General features: G+C 39.0%; 1 protein-coding gene across 4 annotated transcripts in view; it reads left to right on the top strand.

The window, feature by feature from the left end:
- The window catches only part of MSH2 (mutS homolog 2), a 73886-nt gene that overhangs the window by 23033 nt on the left and 25966 nt on the right, over positions 1 to 24887 (top strand). For all 4 annotated transcript variants that reach the window (XR_011526097.1, XR_011526096.1, XR_011526098.1 and 1 more), the window contains exons 7-8: positions 3494 to 3693; positions 13444 to 13553. Coding sequence is in view for 1 of the 4 variants with exons in the window: in XM_008530908.2 (XP_008529130.1) it covers positions 3494 to 3693; positions 13444 to 13553 (310 nt within the window). In the remaining 3 variants the exon portion in view is untranslated. The remainder of the gene's footprint in view (positions 1 to 3493; positions 3694 to 13443; positions 13554 to 24887) is intronic.

The raw sequence follows: 24887 nt of genomic DNA, 5'->3' as shown, positions 1-24887 counted from the left end.
TACATTGAGAGATCAGAAATGCTAGGTTTTTTTCCCCCTGAGGAAGATTAGCCCTGAACTAACATCTGTTGCCAATCTTCCTCTTTTTTTGCTTGAGGAAGATTAGCCCTGAGCTAGCATCTCTGCCAGTCTTCCTGTATTTTATATGTGGGTTGCTGCCACAGCATGGCTGACGAGTAGTGTAGGTCTGCACCTGGGATCCGAACCTGCGAACCTGGGCCACTGAAGCAGAGTGCGCCAAACTTAACCACTAGGCCACGGGGCCAGCCCCAAAATGCTAGTTTTAAAGAAAGGACAGAATGTTGATTTTTAAGAATACCAAAAATTTTGTGAGTAATTCCATGATTGATTCTGTTGGAATTTTAGACACTAACTTCCCCAAATTATCTTGTATTCTAGTCATTTCGCAAATTAATACATCAATTGCATATAGCCGAGTAATTTTATTGAGTAGGATTGGCAGGTATAGTATGTTATGCCAACAGGAACTTCGGTACTTCTAAAATTGTGATGTAAAAGTGGCATTGTCATGGAAACAGCAGAGCAGCCTTTTTAAAAATTTTTCTGTTAGCCAGAACATAAATTGACACTGTAATTATTTCTGAAATGGCATACTGAATAGGCTTGTGAAACTAGCAGTTTATTAAGCTTTTAATGTTAACTGGACCAAAGACTGAGGGGGCTGTGTGTATATTACCTCGTGCTGTGTGTTGTAAAAGCTTTTTCCTTCCCTTGCTGTTTCACTTCTTAATTCTCTTATTGGAACTTTATACCCTTGAACAGTGTTGATACCTGTGATTCATTCTCTGGTCAGTTTGAGAGGAAACTGATAAGATGCTTGGAACAGGGAAGAAGCATAGGAAGATTCTTGATCAGAAATAACTTCTCTATGGATTCCTGCTATTTACCTGAGAGTGACGTAAGAATTTAGGTTTTTAGGGAAAGAAGAGAAAAAGAAAGATGAGGGGGTAACCATCGGCATCAGCCAGCATCAGGTTTCTTTCATCCTTTCTTCAACCCTTATGCCTCTCTCCCCTCATTATCATGAGAATTCAGGGATTTCTTATGATTGTTTGGATTCAGACTTTTTCTCACATTGTTGTGTGCATAAGAATCTCTGGAGAAGCTCCTTGAAATTTCACAGCTGGACCCCACCCCCCGGGAATTCTGTATCATTATCCACCTCCAAGTAATTTGATGCTGGTCATCTTGGACCAAACTTGGAGAAGCCCAAGTAGAGCCGGAGGCTTAGCTAGGAAGGCCCCAGTTTTCTTTAATGGACTGTGTGACTTGGCTGCATCCATTGCTCATTTTTGTTTTGCTTTTTAAATCTGGTACATGCCATAGAAGTCTTTTCTGGGTCAGTAAGTGCCTAAATTATGCTCGATGTTTGTTTATAGCCCCGGTGGCTGGTTCATAATACAAGTTTGGTAGCAGATTATTTTTCCCACTGATTTGGCATTTGCCATAACAAATACATCTACTGCCAGCTGCCTAGATATTCTCTTGACATTCTATAAAGTTTTAATTATTTTTCTCTTTATTTTCATCTTTTAAAAGTGAATTTTTATTCAAGTGCCTTTAAACCAGTGGTTCTCAACCTGGGGCACTGTTTCCCTCCAAAGGACATTTGGCAGTGTCTAGAAACATTTTTGGTCATCACACTGGAGAGAGAGTAGTGGATAGAAGGCAGGGATGCTGTTAACCACCAGAGAACAGCCCCTTACAACAAAGAATTATGTAGCCTAAATGTGAGTGTTGCCAAGGTTGGGAAATCCTACCTTAAATAATAAATGGTGGTTATGTGATTACTCTGGGGGCAGCATGTTTTTTCCGTCATGTAACATGACGGATGAACATTTTGATGATGTAGGAATCATAAATGTTGATGGAGAGACTGGTGAATAGTTAAGAGATTTAGGAAGCAAATTTATTTCTGTTCTCTTTTCCTGTGTAATTTGATGGTTAATTACTGCTCATATAGTTTACAAATATAAGGAGAAGGATTGCTCATCTGATAGCCTTCTGAATCTTGGACCATTTGCAGTGCCCGTGGTAATTTTCCCTACCTTTGATTCTTAAAATTTACCTTCCAGCTATTATTTCAATAACATCTACAACATTGGTTTTCAGACTGCAAGTTGTGACCCCCATAGTGGGTTGTGAAATTAGTGTAATGAGTAATAAACCAGCATTTTTGAAAAGTTAAATGCAATAGAAAAATAAGAGCGCATCACATATAGTAAGAGTAAGTGTTGTTTTCTGACATCTATTTTAATTATATTTTATAGGGGAGGAAAATTTCTTTTGCCTATTACCCTTTTAAATTATCTGGCTGGGGCCCTGTAAACTGAACTGACAAAAGACATTAACAAGAGATAACAAAAGAAGCTCATGCTTACACCTGGGTACACTCAGAGATGAGTAATTCCAGGGTTGGTTAGAATTTGGGCTTACTTAGCATCTTAGCAAAGGAGCAATAATTTTAGAGAATGACAAGACAAAGGAAAAAGACTTTGAGTTCCTAGGGCTGCAAATTGTGGGAAGGCAAATATTTGGGAAACTAATGGTAGAAAAAGGCTAGCTAGTAAAGTTTGTTATGTAGATTCCTCTGGTACCATCTCCAAGCTGATAAAGGTCTAAAGTTGTCTGGAGTGGTTAACTTTTGTTCTTCCTAGTAAAGAAGGATGCCGGACACCTTTGTAAGTTAAGGTCCTGCTTTAATGCAAATAGGGAGAAGGCAGAGAGCTTTAGTTTTTTCTGCTGCTCCTCAGTTGTCTTCTCAAAATATTCCTTCTGCCAAAGTGGCGTGTTTTGAGGTGGCATAATGTGCTTACTACAATGTCTATGCGTGCATGTGCTGGCTCATGATGTAAAAAGTTATTTCTTGCTGTGGGTTACAGTGAAAAAAATGGAAAGCCACTCATTCCAATAAATGGTAAAAGCAATATGAACTGCATATTTTATAGTTCTTAACACAAGCTAAGATTGTACTTAGTAACTTTGGGAAGCAATAAGCTTATTTCAGTTACAAATTTTTGGCTTTGTGCTGTCATGAGCTAGTTTTAGGATGCATTTTGAAAATTTATAAGACCTTCTGATAGAATAAGTATTGGATTTGGCAACATTCTTGAATTGTAATTCTGTTTCATTAAAGATCATTATTTACGTGTGCAATAATGTCTTTGTTAACAACAATGTCCCAGTAATGAAATTCTTCTATTCAATTTGGTGAAAGTCAAACAAAATTGGATATATATCAGTATCTTATAATACCACTTAACATTAATTTGGTTATTAACTAATCAGAAACTGCTTACATCACAATGCTATAGAGCTTTTCATCCTCTATTAAAAGCTAACATTTCAGGATAGATTCAAGCTTCTTACATGGAACTTTTTAGTTCATTTAGTTGAGACTCATGTACCTGTTTGACAAGTTTTAATTTTATGCAGAAATATTTAAGATTAATTATAGTATAATTTGTTTCAGATTAAATTTAGTGGAAGCTTTTGTAGAAGATGCAGAATTGAGACAAAGTTTACAAGAAGATTTACTTCGTCGATTCCCAGATCTTAACCGACTTGCCAAGAAATTTCAAAGACAAGCAGCAAACTTACAAGATTGCTATCGACTCTATCAGGGTATAAATCAGCTCCCTAATGTTATACAGGCTCTGGAAAAATATGAAGGTAACAGAATGATTTTGTTTTCCTTCACTCTGAACATAGTTAGCAAATGTGCTAACAGTTGGTTTTGGTGACATACTCTGTAAGTTTTCCTAATAACAGGTTTGTTACTAAAAAACAGAAGCCAGGAGTCATGAGACAACTTAGAAGTTTTGCTTTTTAGAAATGAATGTTAGGGTTTCTGGGTTTATTAATAGGCCTGTTGCACTAACAGCAGCAGTTGAACAGGGTTCAGTTGCTAAAGAAGACTCACAGGACCCAGAATGACAGTGCCTACAAATGTACAGTTTATTACAGAAAAAGGACACAGTCTAGCAGCAGCACTAAAGTCAGGATATGCATCACAGGGAAAGGCTGTCACGGCACAGGGGCAGAGAGGTCAGGTGCAGGTTCCTATTGTCCTTCCTTTTGAAAGGTCTGTAGTGAGGTGTTCTTTCTCTCTTGGATCAGGGACCACCAATGTGTGCAGAGCACCTTGGAACCAAGGAGCCTAAAATGGAGTCTTGGCTGGGCTTTTTTATGTTTTGCTGGCCTCCTGGGCACATTCCTGTTCTGTTACTAGCTTCTGTAGCAGTGCCCTCTGGGAAGCCTCCCTGAGACCAGGTGCAAATCCTCAATCCCAGTAAACAATGCTGACAGGCTGAACAGACCTCCCTGAATATCCTCAGACCCTTGATTACAAACAGCACAATTAGTATGTTTCCTGCCTTGACCAGGGGTCATTACCTTGCAGGAACTTAAAGGACACAGCATAGGCAAATTCCCGGCCTAGTGGTTAACCTCTATGGCACACCTGTGAAAGAAAGTTAAGACAAAACATCTTGGTCCTCTCTAACAGTTGAAGTTACCAGAATAAAGTGAGTGAGGTCACATATAAGCTAATTAGCAATGAAGTTAATTAATATAGTATTGGTGGATAAAATCAACTTGCCCTGACAAGTATAGGTGTTTGTTTTGTTTTGTATTTTTGAGGAAGCTTGGCTCTGAGCTATCATCTGTTGCCAATCTTCCTCTTTTCACTTGAGGAAGATTGTCACTGAGTTAGACGTGCCAATCTTCCTCTATTTCGTGTGGGATGCCGCTATAGCATGGCTTGACAAGTGGTGCTAGGTCTGCGCCCAGGATCCAAACCTGTGAACCCTGGGCCACTGAAGCGGAGCATGTGAACTTAACCACTATGCCACTGGGCCAGCCGCCAGCCCCTGATAAGCATAGTTGTTTTTTGCTGGGGAAGATTTGCCCTGAGCTAACATCTGTGCCAGTCTTCCTCTATTTTGTACGTGAGTTGCCACCACATCTTGGCTGCTGATGTGTGGTGTAGGTCTGTGCCTGGGAACGGAACCCAGGGTGCCAAAGTGGAGTGCACTGCACTTAACCACTAAGCCACGCGGGCTGGCCCCACCTCTTTACTTCTTATCTCTCACTTCCCTTTAATCTCTCTAATGGCTCTTTACCACAAAGTATTTTAAAAATAATTCATATCTATCCTGTTTTTTTAAAAAAGATATCCTTGTCCCTATGTCGTCTTCTTGTGTCACCCATATCTCTCTGCCTCTTTCCATTCCCAGGCAAGTTTCTGAAAGCCTCCATTTCTATCTTTCATTCACTTGGATGGCTTCCAGCCTGACCACAGTACTCACAGGGCATTTACTAAGTGACTGACTTGTTGCTAAATCCAGGGAACATGGTCCAGTCCTTATCTTCCCAGGTTTCACTGCTGAGTTTGACAGGTTTTTTTTTCCTTCCCATCTTATTGAGATGTCATTGATGTAAACATTGTATTCATTTAAGGAGTATAACGTAGTGACTTAATATTTGTATATATCTTGAAATGATCACCACGGTAAGTCTAGTTAACATCTATCACCATACATAGGCACAAATTTTTTTTCTCGTGAGAACTTTTAGATCTCCTCTCTTAGCAGCTTTCAAATATACATACAGTATTTTTAACTATAGTCGTTATACTGCACATTATATTCCCAGAGCTTATTTATCTTGTAACTGAAGCTTTGTACCTTTTGACCACCTTCGTGCATTTCTCTCACCCCCAAACCCTCATCCTTGGCAGTCACCAGTCTGTTCTGTTTCTATAAGTTTGGTCTTATTAGATTCCATATCTAAGTGAGATCATACTCACTTCTTTGTGTATCTGTCTTCTCTGACTTACTTCACTTAGCATAAAGGCCTCAAGGTTCATCCATGTTGTCACAAATGTTAGAATTTCCTTCTTTTTTATGGCTGAGTAATGCTCTATTATATATATGTACATATATATATCTCTCTCACATCTTTATCCATACATCCATTGGTGGACACTTGGGTTGTTTCCATTTCTTGGCTGTTATAAATAATGCTGCAGTGAACGTGGGAGTGCAGATAATCTCTTCAAGATAGTGATTTCATTTCCTTGGAATATATACCCAGAAGTAGAATTGCTGGATTGTATCCTTCTATTTTTTACCTTTCTCTTAAGTGCCCCGTGACCCCACCCCCCAGAGTTCTATTTTTGTCCATCTTTTCACTAAATACCAGGAACTTTAAAACTGGGATTCTTGAATAAAGTCTTGGAAGTGTCCTGAAATTTTATGCAAAATTTTATATATATGTATATTTTTTTCTGGGGAAAGAATCTGTAATTTTCATTGGATATCAAAAGCATATGTAAACCCACTCCACTCCCCACCCTACCCCTGAAAAAAAAGATAAGAAATACTGCTCTGTACATTTTTTGGGTAGTCTTTCTCATTCCTGGGGATGAGCATGGAAGGTAGGAACTGGGGTTGAGAGTAGCTTGACTCTCTTCCTCAACCCCCCTGCAAATGTGTAGCCTAATAATGTATTTGATGAGACTTTTGCAACAAGTCAGTAATTCTTTATTTTTTTGGTGTAACACTTAAGTTATATAGACCTGTGAGAGAGAGTCTAAATCAAATGCTTCACATTGTCTACTTGGTAACTGATGTCTAGTTAGGTATTTGATGTCACTCGGCCTAGAAAATGTTAGAGGAGGAAGACTGTTTCAGGTCTTGTGCTAAGAGCTGTGTTCTCTTCTTTCTGTAACATGGAACATTGGAGACTAGGTATGCCCTGGTTATTGTGAACCTAACTAACGTCTCAAGTTTTTAAAGAAACAGCAGAATGGCATTTTGTGGAGTTCAGCACAGCTCCTTAACCTACAGATTTCATGGAGAAAGCCAAGAGTGGGGCTAATTTATGAGGGAAATAAACCAAAATGCCCTATCTTTAAAAGCAAAATCATGACTTAAAAGTTTTTTTTAGTATATTAGTGTACTGCTAGAAATTGAGTGTGTTCTCCTGACATCTTGGGATATTTTTGGTTTTTGGTAACTTTAGATTAAATGATATCTTAGTGTTATTCCTGAAACAAAAAAGAAGATAAAGTAAATTCAGAGACAGCAGAGGGCAGCAACACTATAGAAAGTAGATTTGCATCAAGTGATAAATGCTCTGCTCTAAATTATCTTTCTCCTGTCAGATATAACTATTTGAAAAATACACCTGGCCTCCCTTATTCCTCATTTCTCTTAAAATGAAAAAGTTGAGACACAACCTAAAATAATAGTATTCTGCATTTAGGACAAATTTCTGATAGTGCTTAAAACAACTCCACTAAGTATCGAGGTTGTTTTATTGATTAATTTTGTTGTAACAGCTATCATACTGAGAAAGTTAACCCTTCCCTCTCCCCATATCCAATTAATCATTTGTTTCTGTTCAATATACTTCTTAAATATCTCACATTTGCTAATTTCCCTCCCCTGGTCTGTGCATACTCCTCGGTACACCCAAAGTCATCTTTCATAGCACATCTGATCATGTCATTTGTTCCCCTTCAGTTCAGAACACGGTAATTGCTTCCCATAACCTACAGGAAAAAGCCCTCTTCCTTTGAATGATCTGGCCGCTGCTCCCCTGTTCAGCTTCCTCTACACTCCCTCACCTGTGCAGGAGTTCATCTCCAGACATGCTGTGCCCTTTTAAGCTTTTGTGCTTGTTTTTCCCCTCTTAAATGTCCTTTCCTACCTTGTTCATGTGATGAACCCCTACTGATATTTCCAGGATTGAGCTCAGATGTTACTCTTTCTGCAAAGCCTTCTCTGACCTTCTCACACAGACTAGTGGTTTCTTTCTCTGATTTCTATAGTACCTGCACTTATCTCCATTGCTTTTTTAACCCTAAATAACATAGTAAGTTAGTCTAATAAATAATCACATTTTTTACTTGATTGCTTAGTTTCCTTCTAAATGGAAGATAAGAATATAAAAGCAATTAATTTGGACTGGCCTGGTGGCACAGCGGTTAAGTTCACTTGTTCCGTTGGTGGCCTGGGGTTCTCCGGTTCGGATTCCGGGTGCAGACATGGCACCGCTTGGCAAGCCATGCTGTGGCAGGCATCCCACATATAAAGCAGAGGAAGATGGGCGCGGATGTTAGCTCAGGGCTAATCTTCCTCAAAAAAAAAAAAAAAAAAAGCAATTGATTTGGTATTTCCGGAAAGGAATCTGCTTTACTAATTTAGCGCTTTTTAAACTTAGCCTTTGAAGCTACTAAATAAGATTTGGTTGAATTTTGTATTTTGGAAACATTTTCTTTCTTTTTTCTTTTTTTCTTTTTATTTTTTTGAGGAAGATTAGCCCTGAGCTAACTACTGCCAGTCCTCCTCTTTTTTGCTGAGGAAGCCTGGCCCTGAGGTAACATCCATGCCCATCTTCCTCTACTTTATATGTGGGACGCCTACCACAGCATAGCGTGCCAAGCAGTGCCATGTCCACACCCAGGATCTGAACCGATGAACCCTGGGCTGCTGAGAAGCGGAATGTGTACCACCAGGCCGGCCCTGGAAATATTTTCTTTAAATTTCATGTAACAGTTTATAAAAGCAACATAAATTATAGGTAATTATCATAGTGTCCAGGGAGAGTCATTATTAATATATTGATACATGTTGTTTCAGTCTTTAAGCAAAATTATATGGTCAATTCTGCTATAACACTTGTTTTAAAAGTATAGATTTGGGCTGGCCCCATGGCTGAGTGCTTAAGTTTGTACACTCCACTGTGATGACCCAGGGTTTCACCAGTTCAAATCTTGGGTGTGGACATGGCACTGCTCATCAAGCCATGCTGAGGCGGCATCCCACATGCTACAACTAGAAGGACCCACAACTAAGAATATACACCTATGTACTGGGGGGCTTTGGGGAGAAAAGGGAAAAAATAAAATCTTTAATAAAAAACCAAAGAAACAAAAAAACGTAGATTTGTTCCACTGTGGTTGATATATTATGGAACAGTTTGAACAGAATGTGAATTTTGCATTGCTTATGTACCATTTTGTCTGAAGGAAACAGTAGGTGAAAGCAGAAAACTCCACCCAGCTGAACTGAGCACTGTAGAAGTACACAAAATGTCTATAGACACAGGCACACACGTGCACCTCAGATGTCTGCCAGTGACCTCAGTTCACGGTGTATGTTATGCACCACCGTCATTCACATCTCGTGTTAGAATTTTGCATCCCATTTTAGACACTTCTCATCATTTCATAATAATTCACAAGTCCTAGCCCTTCAGAAGTCCACCTCTGCAAGCAAACCTTAGGTCTTTTGCAAAGTAAAGTACATTGTTTATTGTAGTATTTACATATTTCTTGACTGTTTAGTTTCACATATGTAAAACTGTGCAACTGCTTTTATTAGGTTCCTATCTTTTTTTTTTAATGTGATGAAGTTTCTGAGTATTGTGCCCTAACCCCATTTTTCTCATAAACTATGGTTTTTCTTGCACAATTTTACATAGTGCTATCATTTTTAGGGATGCTTATCTTGTATTTTAACAGAACTGGCTGTATGCAAAAGTGTAATAGAATATATTGGTGAGGTAAACATGTATGTAGTACTAATTGTCAGTTGCCATAACCTCCATTGTTTGACATTTTAAATGTTAAATACTATTAATCATTCTTTACTATTTATTTATTTATTTTGAGGAAGATCAGCCCTGAGCTAACTGCTGCAAATCCTCCTCTTTTCGCTGAGGAAGACTGGCCCTGAGCTAACATCCATGCTCATCTTCCTCTACTTTATGTGTGGGACGCCTGCCACAGCATGGTGTGCCAAGCGGTGCCATGTCCGCACCTGGGATCTGAACTGGTGAACCCCGGGCCACCAAAGCGGAATGTGTGCACTTAACCGCTGCGCCACTGGTCCGTCCCCTACAATTTATATTTAGCTAACATCTATTATTATTTTAAGGTTCCAGGAAATTGAAACTTTCAAAGTCTATCTACCTCTCTGGTGTTTTGATTTTGTTTTTTTCCTGTTATTAGATTCCTAAAACTAGAATTTCTGGGCCACGCTATGCATTTTTTCCATATAATAACAAAAGTAATAAAGTAAATGTCAACACCCAGTTTAACTCTAACAGAGTAACCACTTAGTTTTTTTTGTATCCTTCTAGACTTTACCCTTCTGGTCTGCATTTATTTAATTTAATTAATTAATTGATTTGAGGAAGATCAGCCCTGAGCTAACATCTGCCACCAATCCTCCTCTTTTTGTTGAGGAAGACTGGCCCTGAACTAACATCTGTGCTCATCTTCCTCTGCTTTATATGTGGGACGCCTGCCACAGCAAGCGTAGGTCTGCACCCGGCATCTGAACCAGCGAACCCAGGGCCACCAAAGCGGAATGTGCAAACTCAACCACTGTGCTACTGGGCAGGCCCCAGAATATAACTTTTAAAACTTGAGGTATAGTTGACATATAACATATTAGTTTCAAGTGTACAACATAATGATTCAATAATTGCATATTTTGTGAAATGATCACTACAGTAAGTCTAGTTAACATCCATCACCTATACAGATGGGAATTTTTTTTCTTGTAATGAGAACTTTTAAGATTTACTCTCTTAGCAACTTTCAAATATACAATACAGTATTATTAACTTGTCACCATTTGGTACACTGCATCCTCCAAAAATAGAATTTTATAAAAAAAATTCTGAAGTGACATATCAAGAAAGTGCAACATTTTTATTTTTTGCTAATGCACACACCAAAGCAGTTTTTGCCATTTGCAAATTAACCTGTCTAAATTCACTAAAGACCTTAGTATTTCTCTCAGTCTGTGAGTAAGTGGCATGAACATAGGTAAGATGGAGAAAATAAGTCTCAGAATTAGTGTTGATACACCGGTTAAGGTTTGCATTTAGAAGCTGGCCTGGACAGCATTCCAGGAGTATATTTTAATGAACCACGTAACGCTTGATGGGCTTAATGGGCTTTCAGTTTATCCTGAAATTGGTTGTAATTTTTATCGTAGTAAATGATGATGAAACATTTAATGGTGATTAAATTATGCTTTAAGTTGTTATACAAATGTAGGTACTTAAGCTTATTGACCTAAACCTTGCAGCAGTTTATGAAGCACACACAGCACTTTTGAAAATAAAATCTTTAAGGAGTTATAAATGAATCTTTAGGGGCTGACAATGAATCTGGAGTATTTACAAAAATTATTTAATGACTTTAAATAATTATTTTTAATTAAAAGCCATAATCAATTGGGGAAAAAAAAAAGCCCAGTTGGAAAGTGGCAACTGGGACTCAGTACAAATTACAAATAGGGGAAGGAAGTTAAGATGCTAGTGAAAGCTTACAGGATAGGGAGCAGGTGAGTGCAGAAGGGGCTTTATTGAATTTGAGAAGAGCTGCAGAAAGCTGGGCCTGTGTGTTTGAGAGGCTAGAGGACATGTTAAGGATGATAGCTTCTCAAATTTATTTAGCTATTTCTGTAATAATACCATGTGAGTATTCTTGGAAAACCTTACCTTCTTCAGAGTCATGTGCTAGAAACATAACAGAGCATATAGAGAAAATAAGGTTAAAGTAGACCTCAAAGTATATGAAACTTTTTAAACAATTACTAACAAAAGCATTAACAAACTTTAATAATAATAGTAGCCTAGGGGGCTGGCCCCGTGGCTGAGTGGTTAAGTTCACGCACTCCGCTGTGGCGGCCCAGGGTTTTGCCGGTTCGGATCCTGGGCACGGACATGGCACCGCTCATCAAGCCATGCTGAGGTGGCCTCCCACATGCCACAACTAGAAAGACCCATAACTAAAAATACACAACTTTGTACCAGGGGACTTTGGGGAGAAAAACGAAAAAAAAAATAAAATCTTTGGAAAAAAAATAGTAGCCTACATAAATCTCCATTGCATTTGCGTGTAGCACCAAACATCAGGTGATTCTTTGCAGCCTTAAAGTCTGGGGCTCTTGTTTTCTCCTTTGAGATGCTCTTTGAGGGCATTTCCTTCTAATAAATGGTCAGTTTCATCAAAGTTAAAATTCTGAACCAGGGTATAGAGTTCAGTCAAAAAAAACTTGTTTTAATATGGGCAAATATTTTTGCACCCTTGTCTATACTCAGCTTTTCCACACATCTTAACGTAGTGGAAAGTACAATGGTCATTAAGCCAACTACTCTGAGGTCTTCATATATTGCTAAGCTTACTCTTTAATTATGTGAGAGCTTGCCCGTGATCACTTCAAAACATTAGTGGGCTGGGGGGAAAAATAATGGTGAACCAACGCCACCTCTGCGTTTTCCTGCCATCTCTGGATTTACCAATAGCATGTGAGCTGATGTGGAATAAAGAACCAGGCGTTGTAGCACAACAGACATCATGTGAGCAAAGTGTTGTTTATAGACTGTCTAAATAATGTTTCACACGTGTACTATTTTCTAAATATGTGTAGATGCTGTTGTGATTAATAAAACATGAATTCTTATAACAGTTTTGCTGACTTCATAGTTGGAATCTTTCATCATTTTTTCAACCGAGAGCTACTGACATTTCTGGAAAAGGTTGGGAACTGTTGCTTTGGAGTGAAATGCAGAGTGCTAGAGATCACTTGCAGAATTTTTCCAAGGGAATTTATTGGAGATCAGAAAAAAAATCCTTATGTTAGAACCAATAGTAATACATGGTTAACTGTTGCTAGCTTCTGTTAAGTGTCATGCTCTATACTAAGTGTTGTGTATCGTTATCTCATTTATTCATCTTCTGGGTAGCTGTTGTTATCACTCCCATTGTAATAGACAAGGAAAGGGGGGCTGAGAGTAGCGTGCTCCAGATCACAAAGCCAGTAGGTAGCAGAGCTGGGATTGGCACCCAGGTCTCCATTCGTGCTTTTCACACTAGGCGCTCTATAGCCTCACTTACTCCTCCTCGTGTAATTCCCCAGCATGTACTCTTAAATAGCATCAAGCAAAATTCCACTGTAAATTCTCGGCTTGATTCGGTACCTCTGGAACACTATGATTCATGGAAAGTAGGGCTATGAGGTAAGTTAGAGGTACATATTTTATTTTAATGACTTTGACTTTGGGTTATTAAATCTACAGAGAAAGGCAGTTCGTTTAGTCATAATTAATATCACATTTCTGTATCTCTAGTACTCCTTATGACAGGCAGGAGCGGCGTGGTTTGTGAGGAAGCTTTGGATGCCAGATCATCTCCCTTTCTATAAAATAAATTAAGTGCTAACCACATTTTGAATTAAAATACCTGAGTAAATAGTAACTTAGGAAACCTGCCACACCATTTGTGCTTATTGGATCAAATGATGCTTGTTATCACAGCAGAATTTTTATGATCTCTAGTCTTGTATTTTTAAAAATAGGACTTTTTCATTTATTTTTCTTTTTGCTTTCTTTTAGGGAAACACCAGACATTGTTGTTGGCAGTTTTTGTGACTCCTCTTATTGATCTTCGTTCTGATTTCTCCAAGTTTCAGGAAATGATAGAAACAACTTTAGATATGGATCAGGTATGCAATATACTCTTTAATTTAAGCAGGAGAATATTTTTGAAAAGCAAAGGCACATCAGAAAACTCAGATTTCTCTTTTTAGTATTTAATTTTGGCACTTTTGTGAGGCACCTTTGAGACAGCAGATTTAAGATTAAGTGATAGATGGGGAAGCCTTTTTTTTTTTAATAGCAATTTCAGTGGATGAAAATTAACAAAGATTAACAGGAAATGAACAGGGGCATACTGACCTGGTTAAAGGAAATCTCATAAATAAAAGATTGCACATATGCAAGCTGAGTTTTGTGTAATTTTAAGAGAGAAGGAAAATTATAGTCACTAGAAATGAAAAAAGAAGTAGACATTTAGCACAAGAGAAGACTCCTCTTTTCTTTATTTTCCACGTAGGGAAGGTCTTTGAGAGGGAGGTTAGAGTATGTGGGTATCTCCTAAATAGTTGTTGATACAACAAAAAGTTAACCATGACTGTAAATACTGTTTTGTTCCAACTCTCTTGTTAGTTGAGAACACTTAGGGTTTAAGTGATCTATATCCTCAGGTCTTTTAACAATTTTAAGTAGTAATTTACATATAAATATGAAGTGGGAATAGTTTCTGGAATAGTTGAAAATAGCCTTATAATGAACATGGATTTGAAAACAAAACTTTAAAAACGGTAAAATTTTTCTTTTGTGATTGTTAAAAGTTTGTTTATAGAACAAATTTAATATGGGGCCATTGAATGTAGTGTTTTTAAGTTGTGTTACTTTAAAAATGATTTGGAATTTTTCTACACTAAATTTTTTTTTTTATTGAGTTAATGATAGGTTACAATCTTGTGAAATTTCAGTTGTACATTAATGTTTGTCAGTCATGTTGTAGGTGCACCACTTCACCCTTTGTGCCCACCCCCCACCCCACCTTTCCCCTGGTATCCACTAAACTGTTCTTAGTCCATAATTTTAAATTCCTCATATGAGTGGAGTCATACACAGATTATCATTCTCTCACTGGCTTATTTCACTTAACATAATTCCCTCAAGGTCCATCCATGTTATTGCAAATTGAATGATTTTGTTCTGTTTTACAGCTGAGTAGTATTCCATTGTATATATGTACCACATCTTCTTTATCCATTCGTCTGCTGCTGGGCACTTAGGTTGCTTCCACGTCTTGGCTATTGTAAATAATGCTGCAGTGAACATTGGGGTGCATAGGACTTTTGGGATTGCTGACTTCAAGCTCTTTGGATAAATACCCAGTAGTGGGATGGCTGGATCGTATGGTAGTTCTATTTTTAGTTTTTTGAGGAATCTCCATACTCTTTTCCATAGTGGCTGCACCAGTTTGCATCCCCACCAGCAGTGTATGAGGGTTCCTTTTTCTCCGCAACCTCTCCAACATTTGTTACTATTAGTTTTAGATATTTTTGTCATTCTAACGGGTGTAAGGTGATATCTTAGTGTAGTTTTGATTTGCATTTCCCTGATGATCAGCGATGATGAGCATCTTTTCATGTGCCTATTGGCCATCCGTATATCTTTGGAGAAATGTCCATGTCTCCAGCCCATTTTTTGATTGGGTTGTTTGATGTTTTGTTGTTGAGTTGCGAGAGTTCTTTATATATTATGGATATTAAGCCTTTGTCAGATATATGACTTGCAAATATTTTTTCCCAGTTAGTGGGGTTTTTTTTGTTTCAATCCTGTTTTCATTTGCCTTGAAGAAGCTCTTTAGTCTGAGGAAGTCCCATTTGTTTATTCTTTCTATTGTTTCCCTTCTCTGAGAAGGCATGGTGTCCGAAAAGATCCTTTTAATACTGATGTCAAAGAGTGTACTGCCTACGTTTTCTTCCAGAAGCCTTATGGTTTCAGGTCTCACCTTTAGGTCTTTGATCCATTTTGAGTTTATTTTGGTGAATGGTGAAAAAGAATGGTCAATTTTCATTCTTTTACATATGGCTTTCCAGTTTTCCCAGCACCATTTGTTGAAAAGACTTTGTTTTCTCCATTGTATGCCCTCAGCTCCTTTGTCAAAGATAAGCTGTCCGTAGATGTGTGGTTTTATTTCTGGGCTTTCAATTCTGTTCCATTGATCTGTGCACCTGTTTTGTACCAGTACCATGCTGTAGCTTTGTAGTATGTTTTGAAGTCAGGGATTGTGATGCCTCCGTTTTGTTCTTTTTTCTCAGGATTGCTTTAGCAATTCGGGGTCTTTTCTTGCCCCATATGCATTTTAGGATTCTTTGTTCTAATTCTGTAAAGAATGTCCTTGGGATTCTGATTGGGATGGCGCTGAATCTGTAGATTGCTTTAGGTAGAACGGACATTTTAACTATGTTTATTCTTCCAATCCATGTACATGGAATGTCTTTCCATCTCCTTATGTCATCATCCAATTCTCTCAGAAAGGCCTTGTAATTTTCATTATATAGGTCCTTCACTTCCTTAGTTAAATTTACCCCAAGGTATTTTATTCTTTTTGTTGCGATTGTGAATGGTATTGTGTTCTTGAGTTCTTTTTCTGTTGGTTCATTACTGGAGTATAGAAATGCTACTGATTTATGCAAATTGATTTTATACCCTGCAACTTTGCTGTAGTTGTTGATTACTTCTAACAGTTTTCCAATGGATTCTTTGGGGTTTTCTACATATAAGATCATGTCGTCTGCAAACAGCAAGAGTTTCACTTCTTCCCTCCCTATTTGGATTTCTTTTATTCCTTTTTCTTGCCTGATTGCTCTGGCCAGGACCTCCAGTACTATGTTAAATAAGAGTGGTGATAGAGGGCATCCTTGTCTCGTTCCTGTTTTCAGGGGGATGGCGTTCAGTTTTTGCCCATTGAGTATGATGTTGGCTATGGGTTTGCTGTATATGGCCTTCATTATGTTGAGGTAGTTTCCTTCTATGCCCATTTTGTTCAGAGTTTTTATCATAAATGGCTGTTGGATCTTGTCAAATGCCTTCTCTGCATCTATTGAGATGATCATGTGGTTTTTATTCCTCAGTTTGTTGATGTGGTGTATCACGTTGATTGATTTGCGGATGTTGAACCATCCCTGTGTCCCTGGTATGAATCCCACCTGATCATGATGTATGATCCTTTTGATGAATTGCTGAATTCTGGTTGCCAAAATTTTGTTTAGAATTTTTGCATCTATGTTCATCAGTGATATTGGCCTGTAGTTCTCTTTTTTCGTGGTGTCCTTGTCAGGTTTTGGTATCAGCGTGGTGTTGGCCTCATAGAATGTGTTAGGAAGTGTTCCATCTTCCCTAATTTTTTGGAATAGCTTGAAAAGGATAGGTATTAAATCCTCTCTGAAAGTTTGGTAGAATTCCCCAGGAAAGCCATCTGGTCCTGGGGTTTTATTCTTTGGGATGTTTTTGATTGCTGTTTCAATCTCTTTCCTTGTGATTGGTCTGTTCAAATTGTCTGCCTCTTCTTGAGTGAGCTTTGGGAGATTGTAGGAGTCCCAGAATTTATCCATTTCCTCTAGGTTATCCATTCTGTTGGCATATAGTTTTTTGTAGTATTCTCTTATAATCTGTTGTATTTCTGCAGAGTCTTCTTATTTCTCCTCGCTCATTTCTGATTTTGTTTATTTGAGCTTTCTCCCTTTTTTTCTTTGTAAGTCTGGCTAGTGGTTTGTCAATTTTATTTATCTTCTCAAAGATCCTTTCTACTGCCTTTTTTGTTTCAATAGTATTTATTTCTGCTCTGATTTTTATTATTTCTCTCCTGCTGACTTTGGGCTTCATTTGTTCTTTTTTCTCTAGTTCAGTTAGGTGTACTTTAAGGTTGCTTATTTGGGATTTTTCTTGTTTGTTAAGATGTGCCTGTATTGCGATGAATTTTCCTCTTAATACAGCTTTTGCTGTATCCAATATGAGTTGGTATGGCATGCTATCATTTTCATTTGTTTCCAGGTATTTTTTTATTTCTTCTTTAATTTCTTCAATGATCCATTGCTTGTTCAGTAGTGTGTTGTTTAGTCTCCACATCTTTGTGCCTTTCTCAGCTTTTTTCTTGCACTTAATTTCTAGGCTTATAGCACTATGATTGGAGAAGATGCTTGTTATTATTTCAATTTTTTTAAATTTGTAGAGGCTTGCCTTGTTTCCCAACATATGGTCTATCCTAGAGAATGTTCCATGTGCACTTGAGAAGAATGTGTATTCAGCTCTTTCAGGGTGAAGTGATCTATATATGTCTATTAAGTCCAATTGTTTTAGTTTCTCATTTAGCTCCACTATTTCCTTGTTGATTTTCTGTCTGGATGATCTGTCCATTGATGTGAGTGGGGTGTTGAGGTCCCCTACTATTATTGTGTTGTTTTTAACATCTTCCCTTAGGTCTGTTAATAGTTGCTTTATGAATCTTGGTGCTCCTGTGTTGGGTGCATAGATATTTATAAGCGTTATTTCTTCTTGATGAAGTGTCCCTTTGATCATTATATATTGTCCCTCTGTGTCTCTCTTTACCTGTCTTATTTTGAAATCCACTTTGTCTAATATAAGAATTGCAACACCTGCCCTTTTTTCCTTGCTATTAGCTTGAAGTATTGTCCTCCACCCCTTCACCCTGAGTCTGTGTTTGTCCTTGGGGCTGAGGTGTGTTTCCTGGAGGCAGCAAATTGTTGGATCTTGTTCTTTAATCCATTTTGCCACTCTGTGTCTTTTTATTGGAGAGTTCAATCCGTTCACATTGAGAGTGATTATTGATGCATGTGGACTTAATGCTGTCAATCTGTCGCTCATTATCTTGTTTTCCTGTGTTTCTTTTCCTGTGTGCTTTAGACTACCCATTTAATACTGCAATTTGTTATGCTGGGTTTCTTAGATTTTTCCTTATCTATGATTTGTGACTCTGTTCTGTCCTTTATTTTAGTGTCTACCTTGAAGTTTGTATTTAGAATCTCGTGTATAATATAGTCTATTCTCTGGTGGTCTCTTACTTACTCGACCAATACTGATTTAGACCCTTTGCTCTTCCCCTCCTAAATAATTATTTTCATTTTTTATTCCAACTCGTCTTATGAATTTGTAGTTAGAGTGATAAGATCGTCCTTGCTTTGGTAGTTTCCTTATTTTTACCCTAATGCTATAGTTGAATATTTGCTATCCTGTTCTGGTTCTATCCATTGGTCTCCCTAGTCTGTGGATTGTGTCCTCTTTCTCCCTTCTTTCTTTTTTCAGGTATGAGAGCCTTCTTGAGGATTTCTTGTAATGGAGGGCTTTTAGTTACAAATTCCCTTAACTTTTGTTTGTCTGGAAAAGATTTAATTTCTCCCTCATATCTGAAGGAAATTCTTGCTGGATAGAGTATTCTTGGCTGAAGATTTTTATCCTTTAAAGCTTTGAATATGTCACTCCATTCTCTCCTAGCTTGTTTCTGTAGAGAAATCCTCTCACAGTCTGATAGGGGCTCCTTTATAGGTTATTCTCTTTTCTTTTCTTACTTCCCTGAGTATTCTTTCCTTGTCTTTCCTTTTTGCCAATTTTACTACTATGTGCCTTGCAGTAGGTCTTTTTACATTGACAAATCTAGGAGCTAAAACCCTCCTCTACACACATTTCTCCATCAATCCCTAGATTTGGGAAGTTCTCTTCAATAATTTCGTTAAGCACACTTTCTGCTCCATTTTCCTTTTCCACATTCTCGGGAATTCCTATGATCCTTATGTTCTTACTCCTCATTGAATCCATTATCTCTCGGAGATTTTCCTCATTTTTTTAAATTCTTAGTTCCCTTTCTTCCTCTGTCTGGAGCCATTCAGCCTGTCTATCTTCAGTTATGTTAATTTGCTCTTCTATGGTGTCTACACGGGCATTCAGGGAATCCGTATTCTGTTTTATCTGGTCCATTGTGGTTTTCATCTCTAGTAATTCCGTTTGATTCTTCTTTATGATTTCAATCTCTTTTGTGAAGTAACTCCAGAACTCATTGGCTTGTTTCTCTATTTTTCTCTCTACCTCATTCAGTTTTTTGATTATAGCTGCTCTGAACTCATTATCACTTAGTTTACCTAATTCCAAGTCCTCAGGACTTAATTCTGTGTTTTTATTGTTTTCCTTCTGGTCTGGGGCTTTTATAAATTACTGGATGGTAGAGGATAGGTTTTTTTCTCATGGTGGTAGAATTCAGTTGCAGTTACAGCCTGTCGCCACTAGATGGGGGTCGAGAGCGGCATGTTAGCTCTCTGCCTTGGGGCAAGATGGCTTCGCGCACTGGCTTCGCTGTGGGGGAGGGGCTGTTACTCACACGCGCTGGTCTGGGTTCAGATCAGTTCTGTTCTCTGGTCTCCCAAGGCCCTTGATTCATAGGGTCCCTGCGGACGGAAGCTTTCCCCCCATCAGTGGGTCTCCACTGAATCAGCGGCAGGAGTCTTGGATGATCCCTGGTCGCGCTACCCTTCCCCCGCTCCTTCCCGACCCGCGCCGCAGCGATCGCAGACTCTAGGGGAGGGAGCGATGTTCTCTCCTACTGTTCCAGCGCCTCCGAGGCCGTCTGCAAGGTTTGTGATCTCCGCCTTCTTGGTATTGTAGGTCTCTAACATGTTGGCATTATTTTTATTCTCTGAAATTAAGTTTTTCCAATCCTTCGTTGTATTTTGGAGGGGAGAGAATCCCGGGTCAGCTCACCCCGCCATTTTGCTCTCCACCCCCTTCTTCCTTTTCTACACTAGATTTACTGTTAAAAATGATCTTGCAGGGAATATGTGCTCACATTATTCATGTTAAGGTAATAGTTTTGTTTGCTAATTATTGGATCCTTTGTATTCTTCATGACTGGATTTGTTTGAGTTAACATTTGCCCTATGTGATGTTGATTTATTTTGTTTTTACCGGATCATAAACTGAGGCTTAAGGAAGTTAAATCCCATGTATTCTGCTCTTTGGATTTTAGAAGAACATGAGTGTGTGTGTGTGTGTAGGTTTAAATGCTTCACTTTTCTGGTAATATTTTGTCAGTGATGGGGCGATCTTTTCCATTTACTTCTAAGTTAAGTAACCAAAAACCTTGCATTGTTCACCCCTTGCTTAGGAAAATTTGCATTTTAGCTCTTGTTCCCTCTGTAATGTTGCTATTAATGGAATGATTTTAGGTGCATAACTTCTAGGTCAGTGGAAGGCAGAAATGCTATTGAGACATCTGGACACTGAAACCATCGCCACCCCGTGCAGCTGACGATGTGGTCTTACCTGTGATTGGGCAGAGTTGGATATTTGTAAACATTGCTTTAAATGAAAGCATAAAGGTGTACTTCTTGATGGTTAACAAAAGCTCTGACTAACGTAATAGGGAGGTGCGATGGCAAGAATTGTCACCACGGCAGTACACACCTGAAGGAACCCACAGGCCAGGCAAAGCTCGGCTGAAATGTTGTAATTGTGGCCATCTTTATTCTTCTGACTTACTATCTCTGCTTTAATATTGTGGGTCTCAAACTAAGCATGTGTCAGAATCACTTGGTAGGCTCCATCCCTGAAATCATATTCTTCAGGTCTGGGGTGGGGATGGCGAATTTTAATTTATAACATGTACCCAAATGATGCTGCTTGTCTGGGGACTGCACTTTGAGAACTACTTGTTTAGTAAATTAGGAGTGCAGTACTCTCTCAAAGGGAGAGTGACTGTGTGATTTCTTTCCAGCAATTTGTAGCCTACCTGAAATGCTGTACCTTTGGGCAATCATTGGACATTATTTGGACAAAAATTCGTTTGTATAGTTGAGAATGTTTAAGAGGTTCTTAAAATTGGTATCTCCTGTACCAGTGTACAGATGCTGTATCAAAGATCCCCCTGCAGCGCTCTGGGCTATCACAATCATACATTCACACCTGCCCAAACGGTGCCCAAGTCCTGCCTTTTAGAACCACCCTCTTCTCCTCTCCTACTTTTGGACTGTCTTCCTATAATAAACAGTTTATTTTGATTATGTATAGGATATTAGCCACGTCTATGATAATTACGAAATACAGCAGGATGAAATCTTGTATACTTCTATTTTATATTATGCGTTTTTATTTCCTTACTTCCTTCCCCTTCCTTTCCCTCCGTCCCTCCCTCCATCTCTCCCTGTCGTGCTGTATTTTGACTGTGTAGAATCAACCCTTGGGATGTTTTATCTGTTTGACAGCAAACAAGCCAAAAACATATCCTCACAAATGATGTACCATTAGTGATTTAATGGGCTCTTGTTTGTAGTTTTCAACGAATGTGCTTATGAGTAGTTTTTCAAAATATTTAAAATACCAGAATATAAGTTTTTAAGTTTTTCTTTATTTGATGCTTTTCTGCTTATGTAACACATAGTATTAGAACAAGTGAAACAAAGTGTTTCAAAAAAGCATAGAGGCAACGGTGATCGTCCTTGGTAGTTCATCCCTCTTTTCGGATGAGTGGTGTTAACAGCCTAGTGTGCTTCCTCCAATTCCATTATGCTAATTTACCCTCTTGTGGGTTAAGGAATGTTTACTGTGACTGTAAAATAGTAGTAAGTGTTAAGTGTTGAATGATGCTTTGGGATTAGTGTGTTGTAAGAGATTTTATAAGTGTCTATGAAAGGTGTGGATTTGAGGGAGATAAACAGTGCAATTATATGGATATAGACTAGAAAAGAAGAGGTCATTTGTCTTAATTTCATTGCTATCACTTTAGATAAGACAAGCCCCAATTTCTTAATCTGAAAGTAGAACTTCTCTCTCTCTCTCTCTCTCTCTTTTTTTTTTTTTTTTTGCTAAGGAAGAGATTCACCCTGAGCTAACATCTGTTGCCAATCTTTGGGTTTTTTTTTTGAGGAAGGTGAGCCCTGAGCTTACATCTGCCGCCAATCCTCCTCTTTTTGCTGAGGCAGACTGGCCCTGAGCTAACATCTGTGCCCATCTTCCTCTACTTTATATGTGGGATGCCTACCACAGCATGGCTTGCCAAGCAGTGCCATGTCTGCACCCGAGATCCAAACCGGCGAACCCTGGGCTGCCAAAGCAGAGCGTGCACACTTAACCACTGTGCCACTGGGCCAGGCCCCTGTTGCCAATCTTTTTTTTTTTTTTCTTTTTTTCTCTCCCCAAAGACGTGTAGTACATAGTTGTATGTTCTTCTTGTAGGTCCTTCTGCTTATGCTATGTGGGATGCCACCTCAGCATGGCTTGATGAGTGGCACTAGGTCCATGCCCTGGATCTGAACTGCTGAAACCCTGGGCTACAGAAGTGGAGTGCATGAACTTAACCATTCAGCCATGGGGCTGGCCCCCACTTCTCTTTTTTGGTGAGGAAGATTGGCCCTGAACTAGCATATTTGCCAGTCTCCCCTCCCTCCCCCCCCCCTTTTTGTTTTTGCTTGAGGATGATTGTCCCTGAGCTAACATCCGTGCCAATCCTCCTCCACTTTGTATGTGGGATGCTGGCTGGTGAGTGGAGTAGGTTCATGCCAGGCATCCAAACCTGCAAACCCGGGCCACTGAATCAGAGTGCATGCATGAAAGTAGAATTTTTTTCCTACTCTATTAGGCTAGTGTTTGGAGGCCTGCGATTTAGACTGACAGAAAACAGGTTAGAGCCAGCCCTGAAGGCCTAGTGGTTGAAGTTAAGTGCAGTCTGCTTAGGCGACCCAGGTTCAGTTCCTAGGTGCAGAACCACACCGCTCGTCTATCAGTAGCCATGCTGTGGTGGCAGCTCACATAGGAGAGACTGAAGAACTTACAACTATACACAGCTATGTACTGGGGCTTTGTGGGGGAAAAAGGAGGAAGATTGGCAGCAGATGTTAGCTTAGGGCGAATCTTCCCCTGCAAAAAAAAGAAAAAAAAATATTACTTTGTTTCTAAAAAGATTGGTAAGAGAACAAACGGGTCTGGTCCCGTGGCTGAATGGTTAGAGGTGCACAGGCCCCGCTTCAGTGGCCTGGGTTCTTGGGTTCAGGTGCTGTGCGTGGACTTCCTCCACTCATCAGGCCATGCTGAGGCAGCAACGCACATAGCACAACCAGAAGGATCTACAACTAGAATATAAAACTCTGTACTCGGGGGCTGTGGGGAGGAGAAGAAGAAATAAAAAAGATTGGCAACCGGATCATTAACTGATCATTAACAAAACCCTGGCCTGTGGGTTTTTTAAAAAAAAAAAAAAAAACGGATTTTTGAGGTCACAGAAAAATGTGACTCAAAGAGGCTGTTGGAGTTTAAGGCTTCTATACCATTTTAATAGAGGAAGGGGAGGGAGAGAAAGGGCACTTAGGGAAAGTAGGTAAATGAGCCCTTTGGAGAATAGATGGGAGAGATGGGGTAGTTTTGTCTTTCCTGGTTTCCAAACTCCCTGGGAGGGGTGTATGATAATTGAGTTCTTTTGAGAGGCTCTGCTTTTAGGCAGATAAGAGTTCAGAAACAAAGTCTATTCTCAAATGCTTTCATCTCGAAATAATTTTTATTCCACAGTGGCGTATTCTGGACCCCTTCAGTGTTAAGTACTATGCCAGTGAGTTGTGGGTTTCCTTTTTTTTTCCCTTCTGAATAGACTATTTGAGGTTAAACTTAGTATCAGTTAGGACTCTGTTTTGCAGTTAACCTAAAACAGTACGCTTATGGCTCATGAAATAAAAGTTGAGCGATACACCAGGCTTTATTTAGAGTTCCTTGATCCAGCTGCTCATTGATGCCATCCAAAGGACCTAATTTCTTTCTTTCTTTTTTCTTCTTTCCTTTTCTTTCTTTGTTTCTTTCCTTTTTTTTTTTTTTTTTTGGTGAGGAAGATTGGCCCTGAGCTAACATCTTTTGCCCATCTTCCTCTTCCCCCCCCCCAAAGCCCCCCACTACGTAGTTGTATATCCTAGTTGTAGGTTCTAAAATATCTAATTGCTTGATTTCTTCTATCTTTTGTGATTTTAATTTCAGCCTAAGGCTGGTTCCTCTTTTGGCCCTAGGTACCAGTAGCAATTCCTGTAACATTCTAAGTAAGAGTCCTGCAGTTTCCCTTGATGGGACCATTTAAGCAGTGATCATGGCCAGGGAAGTAGAATGCGATAATTGGCCTAAGGCACCCAAGGGTGGGTTATTCCTCTAGTTGGAAATACATGAAGAGCACTCCTGGGAAGGGAGAAGGAGGAGGGAGGGGAGTAACTGTTGTTTAGATCAGCAGATGCTGTCCTGTAACTATAGGCGTTTGTGCTTTATAGCATGATGCTGTCTTCCAGATAAATCCAGTTCCTAGTTAAAACCTGTTCTAGGTTCCCTAGGGAGTTGACCTAGTATAATATCTTCTTTATTCTCGGTTATAAACCTTTAATCTGGTCTCAGGTTATAAGGAGAATTCAACCCTTCATTTTCATTGTCGATGTTTGTAATGCCTTTAGGCA

This window comes from Equus przewalskii, chromosome 14 (genome assembly GCF_037783145.1).
Source record: "Equus przewalskii isolate Varuska chromosome 14, EquPr2, whole genome shotgun sequence".
Classification (NCBI taxonomy): domain Eukaryota; kingdom Metazoa; phylum Chordata; class Mammalia; order Perissodactyla; family Equidae; genus Equus; species Equus przewalskii.
This window is presented reverse-complemented; position numbering and strand designations above follow the sequence as displayed.